The sequence below is a fragment of the Oncorhynchus mykiss genome, chromosome 13 (assembly GCF_057628025.1).
Source record: "Oncorhynchus mykiss isolate SJ-2025 chromosome 13, ASM5762802v1, whole genome shotgun sequence".
NCBI lineage: Eukaryota > Metazoa > Chordata > Actinopteri > Salmoniformes > Salmonidae > Oncorhynchus > Oncorhynchus mykiss.
The window spans coordinates 21,472,721-21,482,788 of NC_143034.1; the positions used below are offsets into that span (position 1 = coordinate 21,472,721).

Here is a 10,068-nt window from a genome sequence, read left to right on the forward strand (position 1 = left end):
TACATTTTAGAATAAGCCAGTAACGTAACAAAATGTGGAAAAAGTCAAGGGGTCTGAATACTTTCGAAAGGCACTGTATATAGTATGATATGTTACATTTTGTAGGGTATGTATTAATTTAAGGATGTTCACCACCCATTTCGTATGATATGTTACAAATTACAATAAAACATACAATGTTACAAAATATAGCTAGGTGGCTAACGTTAGCTAGCTGGCTAATGTTAGCTAGGCTAGGGGTTAGGGTTAAGGTCAGGGAAATGGTTAGCTAAAATGGTTATGGTTAGCTAAAAGGGTTAGGGGAAGGGTTAGCTAGCATGTTAAGTAGTTGCAAAGTAGCAAAAAAGTAGTAAGTAGTTTCTAAAGTTGTCCGTGATGAGGTTCAAACGCTCAACCTTTGGGTTGCTAGAAGTTCGCCTTATACGCCCACCCAGTCAACCACCCTGCTTTCATTTAATTAACCATCTGTTATGTAACTATACCAAAAGTAACATATCATACTAATTTGCATTTCACAGATTTACATTTACTATGTTACATCTAGTCTGAGACCAGGCTGTCAATACAAGTAAAAGTGCTTCATATCATAAAATATAAATACTAACAAAGACAGGAGGAAGGAGAATTAAAAAATAGTTAATTAAAATCATACATTAAAAGCATCTTCATAAAAGTCTTGTCTTCAGCAGGGATTTAAAAAGAGGCACCGAATCTGCAAGTCTGATCTAAAAAGTAGCCTAGTAGATGCCAACTTTAGGTGAATATGATTGAGAAACTATTGCAAATAAGAACATGTTTAATTTCCTCGTAAAGAATAGAACAAGAAATAAACAAGTCAGATTGAATGTGGTAATTTCTAAACTTCAATATTTATATGTACAAAATGAGACACTGTATATCCATTCAAGACTGTAGAATAAAACATAAAATAAAAAGTCTTGCCAGTTAGAGCAAGTGTAAAGCAATTACCTTCTCAAAACATCATACCTTCATGTAAAGTCTTCAGCTTCAGCAATAAACAAATAAGGATAGAGATAAAGGAATCTAATTTACACATAAATAAGTACTGAATGTATACAGTAGGCCCTATACAGTATATGTGCCCAGATATTGTTGATATACCATGGAGGTGATCGAGTCACAACAGGGTTTTGAACAACGCTCTTTCCTCTCTTGTTTTTCTTTTATAATTGAAATATTTTAATAATCTTTGGTGTTTGAAATTAAACATGTCGACTGAAGGTGTCAAGGTGAGGCAATGATGATGGTTAAACAGGCGTGGTCCTGGATGTCGGGGTCCTCAGTGCTACTTGTTACCAATCTGTTGGTAGAGAACCATTGACACCACCATGGCAGCAATCTGAAACGATGACACGTCACAAGTGTTAACGGAATATAATGGTACGTTCCAAATGGCATCCTAATCCCTTTATAGTGCATTACTTTTGACTATGGCCCAAATTGCACCCTAACACCTTTATAATGCACTACTCCTGAAGAGGGCCCATAGGGCTCTGGTCAAACGTTGGGCACTATGTAGGGAATAGGATGCTATTTGGGATGCTGATAGTATTGTAACAGGTGTACTGTACCTCAAGCGCAGCGATGCCCAGTCCAACAGCTCCAATGATGACAGCGTTGTCCTCTATCAGGTTCAGCAACATGGTAAAGCAGCCAATGACATTCTGGGGAGGAAACAGCACTCCAGTATTAGAATTAGATAGCTGCATGGGGATTCAATGATTATAAACACACAAACACAGGCTATTAAATGTAAAACCTAGCCGGGGGCAGGAGATGTTCATGACTATGTGACCCAACCAAAGTGTAAGGAAACCCTGCTGGTCTAAACACAGCACATCGGAAGACCCTGTATTGTACTGTTAGATCTCTGTACCGAGCTTTCAGCAGCAGCAGCTGCACACGTTTCAGTTTTACTGCAACATGTTGGTGGGTACGTAGGGTTAGTTGGGTTCTCTTGGAAAGGGGATCCATCGAAGTCTGTGTAATTGCGGTATCCACAGCACTTGAACTAGGAGGGAAGCACAGAGACACAAATCATTATGACATGGTAGCATCTACAGAACACAGTAAGCAACTAGCGTAGCCGAGCACCACTGCCTTCTCTGAAACCTGTAAATAATCTGCATAAGAACATATGCATTTATTGAGTACACAGAAGGGCGCTAATAACATCCACTGGCAGAGTGGCAGTAAATTCACTACTTAATATAGTAGTGTGAATGAATGAAGTATACCTGTTCCATGGTACCATTCCATAGTGAAGTCAGGCTCTCATCCTTCCCATAGTCTTTTTGAATGCTGTCAACAACCTTCTCACTAAGGTCCTCAAGAACTTCCTTAGCCTAAAACATACAAAACAGAACACAAACCCATTTCCACAAAATCAGAAAATCTTTATTGTCCCAACATTAGGCTATTTGATTTACTACTGTAAAAACTATAAACTATAAAAACTGTTTTCATCTGCCAATATGAACAAAACCATCTAGAAGAAAAAGAAACGCACACCTATTTAGGCGAGGTGCTGGCTAGCGGAGTAGAAAACTTGAAAATAAAAGAGAGCCGCACACTCTAGGAGCTCAGATGCAAAAATTTTATTACCAACGTTTCGACAGCCAAGCTGTCTTCATCAGGGTATAATCACAAACACTGCGGGATGACTCGTTTATATAGTGTCAAAAGACACAGGTGTCTGTAATCGTGGCCAAGAGTGGCCTAATATCATTGGTTAATAATCAAATATTAAAATGTCATACAAAGAACAGCATACAAACAACAAATGGATAGCATACGATCATAGATTCATTTGACTACACAAGCTTACAAACAATTACAATGGCAAAGTCACAATAATCACAAGACCAGGGCCCATACAGTGTTAATAACTACCTACCAGTGGTTGGAAGACGAGGACCACCACGCACCCAGCCACCTCTGCAATGAATATGATCAGGATGATGATGAAGAACTGGAAAGGAACAGACAAGCATACAGGGGTTAAGGGTTTGATGGGAAAAAAACAAAGGGTCAAAACTATCACATTAGATCAAAGGTCAAAATTCTATAAATATATAATTGTGTATATCAACAAAGAAAGTAATTTTGCACAAAACATTTTTTTTAAGTAACAAATAATGAATTAATCTTTCCATACCAGTACGAATATTCAAAAATAAACAGAGTAAAAGTCAAGTTGGTATTTGTATTAAATCGATTTCTGAATATTTATGTTCAATGGTCAAAGATGACACACCAGCATCAGCATACACCTGGACTCCTTCATGGCTCCACAGCACCCTAGGAAGCCCATGATCAGCAGGACCCCTCCGACCCCCATGAGCAGGTAGGCCACGTTAGCCAGCTGGCCCAGTTCTGCTGGGGCATCCTTAATGTTGTCTAGTACTCCCAGTAGAGAGCCACTGTCCACCTTCACCCACACCCCCACTGCCAGGATGGCCACACCTGCCAACTGATACACACAACAGGGAGGTGGGAGAGAGAAAGAGGAGAAATAGGGGGAGGGGATAGTTTTAGTGTGTGGGAAAATGTTGATGAAGAGTACAGGGAGTATACTTGGAATGTTCTTTGAAAACTCTAAACCATATCATTAGAATGCGTCGTGGAGAATAAGTGGGGCAAATGTTGTCATCATACACAATATGGTCATCTCTACAACCATTAACTTCACCATTTTTGAAAGAAATCCCGAACCCACAGTAATTAGCTAGTATGACAAGGCAGGTAATTCATCTTCTTACTGTGACTAAAAATGACTTACAATATTAGTTCTGGGTAATATCATAACCAGAGAGTATGTAAACTCAGCAAAAAAAGAAATGTCCCTTTTTCAGGACCTTGTCTTTCAAAGATAATTCGTAAAAATCCAAATAACTTCACAGATCTTCATTGTAAAGGGTTTAAACACTGTTTCCCATGCTGGCCTTTCTAGGGAGTTTTTCCTAGCCACCATGCTTCTACATCTGCATTGCTTGCTGTTTGGGGTTTTAGGCTGGGTTTCTGTACAGCACTTTGAGATATCAGCTGATGTACGAAGGGCTATATAAATACATTTGATTTGATTTGTTCAATGAACCATAAACCATTAATGAACATGCACTTGTGGAATGGTTGTTAAGACACTAACAGCTTACAGACGGTAGGCAATTAAGGTCACAGTTATGGAAACTTAGGACACTAAAGATGCCTTTCTACTGACCCTGAAAAACACCAAAAGAAAGATGCCCAGGGTCCCTGCTCATCTGGGTGAACGTGCCTTAGGCATGCTGCAAGGAGGCATGAGGACTGCAGATGTGGCCAGGGCAATAAATTGCAATGTCCGTACTGTGAGATGCCTAAGACAGCGCTACAGGGAGACTGGACGGACAGCTGATCATCCTCCCAGTGGCAGACCACGTGTAACAACACCTGCACAGGATCGGTACATCCGAACATCACACCTGCGGGACAGGTACAGGATGACAACAACAACTGCCCGAGTTACACCAGGAACGCACAATCCATCAGTGCTCAGACTGTCTGCAATAGGCTGAGAGAGGCTGGACTGAGGGCTTGTAGGCCTGTTGTAAGGCAGGTCCTCACCAGACATCACCGACAACAGTGTCGCCTATGGGCACAAACCCACTGTCGCTGGACTAGACAGGAATGGCAAAAAGTGCTCTTCACTGATGAGTCACGGTTTTGTCTCACCAGGGATGATGGTCGGATTCACGTTTATCATAGAAGGAATGAGCGTTACACCGAGGCCTGTACACTGGAGCGGGATCGATTTGGAGGTGGAGGGTCCGTCATGGTCTGGGGTGGTGTGTCACAGCATCATCGGACTAAGCTTGTTGTCACTCAGGCAATGTCAATGTGGTGCATTACAGGGAAGACATCCTCCTCCCTCATGTGGTACCCTTCCTGCAGGCTCATCCTGACATTACCCTCCAGCATGACAATGCCACCAGCCATACTGCTCGTTCTGTGCGTGATTTCCTGCAAGACAGTAATGTCCGTGTTCTGCCATGGCCAGCGAAGAGCCCAGATCTCAATCCCATTGAGCACGTCTGGGACCTGTTGGATCGGAGGGTGAGGGCTAGAGCCATTCCCCACAGAAATGTCCGGGAACTTGCAGGTGCCTTGGTGGAAGAGTGGGGTAACATCTCACAGCAAGAACTGGCAAATATGGTGCAGTCCATGTGGAGGAGATGCAGTGCAGTACTTAATGCAGCTGGTGGCCACACCAGATACTCACTGTTACTTTTGACCCCCCCCCCCCCCCCCCCCCCCCCCTTTGTTCAGGGACACATTATTCCATTTCTGTTAGTCACATGTCTGTGGAACTTGTTCAGTTTATGTCTCAGTTGTTGAATCTTGTTATGTTCACTCAAATATTTACACATGTTAAGTTTGCTTAAAATAAATGCAGTTGACAGTGAGAGGACATTTCTTTTTTTGCTGAGTTTAGGTAAAGTTTTCCTCAATACACAAATCTATCCTCACAAAGATATGACTGTCATTTATGGTCCCTGTGGAACTTGGATGTGACACATTCCTGTTCTGAAGTGCACTTTCTTATCCTGTTCGCTCTCTGAATGACCTTGAAAATATCTAAGGGGTCATTGACCCTAACAGGTCAGGAGGCTTGGGTTCAAAATGGCGGTTATGTGGACATCTACAAATCCAGAGTGCTAAAGAGGACAGGGGAAGTGACAACTTAATTCAAAGCCATCAAACTCCTTTCAGTACTATAGAACCTTAGTGAATTTAATAGCATATTATGCTGAAAACAGAAGCTTTCTATAGACTGTTTTGGTGTGAGTATTCTGATGGAATATAGGAGATGGGGGATAATTGAATGTTAGCTGAATAGAAGTTGAATCTTACAAAGATGGCTCCATTGAAGATGAACATCATAATCTTGAGAAACCCGGAGCAACACATCTTTGTCGTCTGTTGTTTCCTACTCCTGAAAAACAAAACAAAACTTCAACAGTGAGTTTAGGAGATGGACTTGGACATGCAGAATATTCAGTCAGTTACGGTTTCAGGCCAGTGTGTGTGTGTGTGTACATAAAGCTGTAGAGTTGTAACTAGACAGCCAACCTGTCTGGTTACAAGACCACAGAATGTTATACCAGGCTTGTCTGAGTCATTTTACAATGGCATAGCATCCATTTTAGTTACACATTAACCAGGGAGAAGGAGACGGTTATGGGGCGAAATAAATGCTCTCTAAATTTAGCATTTTATTTGTTTTCACGGAGAAATAAACTGGGTTTGGAGTTGAAATGAACAATCAGAAAAGACAACCACCGAACCAACATTTCCATTTTGTAAAGCTGTGTTGTTTGCCAGCCAAATTCTAAGACCTACCAATCACAATGTCGCTTGCTTCCTCATTTCAATTGTCAGTCCAACACCCCTCAAAAACCCTTAGACTGGTAATGTGGATTTCACACCTTGCAAGACCTTGCAAGTACCAGTCCATCTCTTTTACTTGAAGTCGGAGCTACTTGGCAGATAACTGTTAATTAATGGGTTCTGGTCATTTGGGACACGCTCAGAGTGGATGTTTTATTACTAGAGGTATTTTACAGGCGTTGGTATTATTGGAACAGTCAAGGAGTCTTATCAGAATCTTCCTGGCAGTCACTGACGTTCAGTAGCATAGAAAACACCTCCATGAGATACAGAGACCTAGCTATCAACCCCCATAATATCTTTATGGTCTGTTTCTTCAGTAGCTTGTTGGCTTTCGTGGGAATTGGAAAAGTGTCTCTGGACGAGTCCAAGCCTAGTTGTTTTGGCCAGAGTTGTCTATTGTAGCCTATTATACTTTATTATCATAGGAAAGACTCCACAACACACGCAGACGTATCGTTTTGAATTGTTATGTCAAATCCTGTATTAGTTTATACCCTCTTCTCTAGTAGCTCGCTGGCTTCCCGTGAACTGGAGAAGTGTCAATGGATGAGACCAAGCCTAGTTTTAATTGCCACAATGACCAGGTTGTTCCTTATTGCTGTTTATGCGTCAGTCTTTAGTGTACTTTGACAACTTTAACCAGCTACCCACAGGGCCATAAACATCCCCGTGACCAGGAAATAACAAGATTGAGAGGCAGAATGTTACCGGACGACATGTTCTTAAAACAAAGGTAAGGGTGAGTTTCCCGGACGAGGATTTACGTCTAGTCCTGGACTAAATAGCATGTGTCCATGAAACTGGCCCTAAATGTGACTTATCAACAACACCATCCCAGGAGTCTCAGTTTCCCTCTCGTTACATGACTAATGTATGAGAATGCAGCAGCACCATCAAAATATTACCACGTCATTAATAAGATGCCATTTGATCTCATGACTGTTAGAGCTTTAATGTGAACCAGTCTTTCATCCATTGGGCAAAGTTCTCCCCTTAGATACAGGGAGGTTCAAACAACAGTAACCTGGTTCATGTTAATAAGTAATGTATTAATCCCAAAAATAATCTCCCTTCTTACAGACAAAACAATAAATATTTGTTATACAATGTATCAGTTAAATAGAACAATTTCCCTGGATGTATATGATCTGACTTTCTGTTGCAAATTAGATGCAAATGTGACCTGTGTCACAAAATTTATTACATTGAGTATTAGTTTATTTACTGAAGAAAGTACTGGTTTTCATGGGGTTTTTATGTAGCACATCAGACAAATATGATTATATCATTCAAGTTTGTGTATTGTGTATTATTTTAAATGGAGTAGAATAATTGAGTCTCTTACCTGTGCTGAGGTGATGACTGTTGATGTTTGAGAGGAGTGTGCGTCTCTATCTGGCCCTTTATCCTCACCCACCCCCACAGGTCTCACAAACACACACGAGGGGAAGGAGGAAGTGACCAGCGCACCACTGATTGGTTTCTAGTCTAGGACAACTTCCTGGTGGCTAAAGTCCTACTAGAGGGAACTTTATGACGGAGGTGAAAACACACACATACTCTAGAGGGTGAAAACACACACACTCTAGAGGGTGAAAACACACACACACACTCTAGAGGGTGAAAACACACACATACTCTAGAGGGTGAAAACACACACACTCTAGAGGGTGAAAACACACACACTCTAGAGGGTGAAAACACACACACACACACTCTAGAGGGTGAAAACACACACACACACTCTAGAGGGTGAAAACACACACACACACTCTAGAGGGTGAAAACACACACACTCTAGAGGGTGAAAACACACACACTCTAGAGGGTGAAAACACACACACACACTCTAGAGGGTGAAAACACACACATACTCTAGAGGGTGAAAACACACACACTCTAGAGGGTGAAAACACACACACACACACTCTAGAGGGTGAAAACACACACACACTCTAGAGGGTGAAAACACACACACACACTCTAGAGGGTGAAAACACACACACACACTCTAGAGGGTGAAAACACACACACTCTAGAGGGTGAAAACACACACACACACACACTCTAGAGGGTGAAAACACACACACTCTAGAGGGTGAAAACACACACACACACTCGAGGGTGAAAACACACACACACACACACACTCTAGAGGGTGAAAACACACACACACACACACACTCTAGAGGGTGAAAACACACACATACTCTAGAGGGTGAAAACACACACATACTCTAGAGGGTGAAAACACACACACTCTAGAGGGTGAAAACACACACACTCTAGAGGGTGAAAACACACACACACACACTCTAGAGGGTGAAAACACACACACACACTCTAGAGGGTGAAAACACACACACACACTCTAGAGGGTGAAAACACACACACTCTAGAGGGTGAAAACACACACACACACTGTAGAGGGTGAAAACACACACACACACACTCTAGAGGGTGAAAACACACACACTCTAGAGGGTGAAAACACACACACTCTAGAGGGTGAAAACACACACACACACTCGAGGGTGAAAACACACACACACACACACTCTAGAGGGTGAAAACACACACACACACACACACTCTAGAGGGTGAAAACACACACACTCTAGAGGGTGAAAACACACACACATACTCTAGAGGGTGAAAACACACACATACTCTAGAGGGTGAAAACACACACACTCTAGAGGGTGAAAACACACACACTCTAGAGGGTGAAAACACACACACACACTCTAGAGGGTGAAAACACACACACACACTCTAGAGGGTGAAAACACACACACTCTAGAGGGTGAAAACACACACACTCTAGAGGGTGAAAACACACACACACACTCTAGAGGGTGAAAACACACACACACACTCTAGAGGGTGAAAACACACACACACACTCTAGAGGGTGAAAACACACACACTCTAGAGGGTGAAAACACACACACACACTGTAGAGGGTGAAAACACACACACACACACACTCTAGAGGGTGAAAACACACACACTCTAGAGGGTGAAAACACACACACTCTAGAGGGTGAAAACACACACACACACTCGAGGGTGAAAACACACACACACACACACTCTAGAGGGTGAAAACACACACACACACACACACACACTCTAGAGGGTGAAAACACACACACTCTAGAGGGTGAAAACACACACACACACTCTAGAGGGTGAAAACACACACATACCCTAGAGGGTGAAAACACACACACTCTAGAGGGTGAAAACACACACACTCTAGAGGGTGAAAACACACACACACACTCTAGAGGGTGAAAACACACACACACACTCTAGAGGGTGAAAACACACACACACACTCTAGAGGGTGAAAACACACACACACACTCTAGAGGGTGAAAACACACACACACACACTCTAGAGGGTGAAAACACACACACACACTCTAGAGGGTGAAAACACACACACACACACTCTAGAGGGTGAAAACACACACACTCTAGAGGGTGAAAACACACACACACACTCAAGGGTGAAAACACACACACACTCTAGAGGGTGAAAACACACACACACACACACACACACACACTCTAGAGGGTGAAAACACACACACACACACACTCTAGAGG

At 42.3% G+C, this 10,068-nt stretch overlaps 1 protein-coding gene across 1 annotated transcript; it reads right to left on the minus strand.

The window, feature by feature from the left end:
* Positions 1–840: 840 nt before the first annotated feature.
* Positions 841–8,011, minus strand: LOC149978769 (tetraspanin-1-like). Its single transcript, XM_090194426.1, has 8 exons — positions 7,796–8,011; positions 5,911–5,992; positions 3,278–3,493; positions 2,918–2,992; positions 2,259–2,366; positions 1,898–2,032; positions 1,593–1,685; positions 841–1,360 (listed from the first exon to the last, which is right to left on the minus strand). Exons 2-8 carry the CDS (start codon positions 5,965–5,967, stop codon positions 1,307–1,309), a joined length of 738 nt encoding a protein of 245 aa, XP_090050552.1. The 5' UTR covers positions 5,968–5,992; positions 7,796–8,011; the 3' UTR covers positions 841–1,306.
* Between the last annotated feature and the right edge of the window lie 2,057 nt (positions 8,012–10,068).

What these genes read in the sequence shown, in the direction of transcription:
- LOC149978769 (XM_090194426.1), bottom strand. Translation starts at nt 5,967, where the DNA reads ATGTGTTGCTCCGGGTTTCTCAAGATTATGATGTTCATCTTCAATGGA. An exon ending in CTGCTGCTGCTGAAAGCTCG is followed by an intron (nt 1,686 to 1,897) that starts GTACAGAGATCT and finishes TTTCCTCCCCAG; the next exon opens with AATGTCATTGGCTGCTTTAC. An exon ending in TGGGCATCGCTGCGCTTGAG is followed by an intron (nt 1,361 to 1,592) that starts GTACAGTACACC and finishes TCATCGTTTCAG; the next exon opens with ATTGCTGCCATGGTGGTGTC.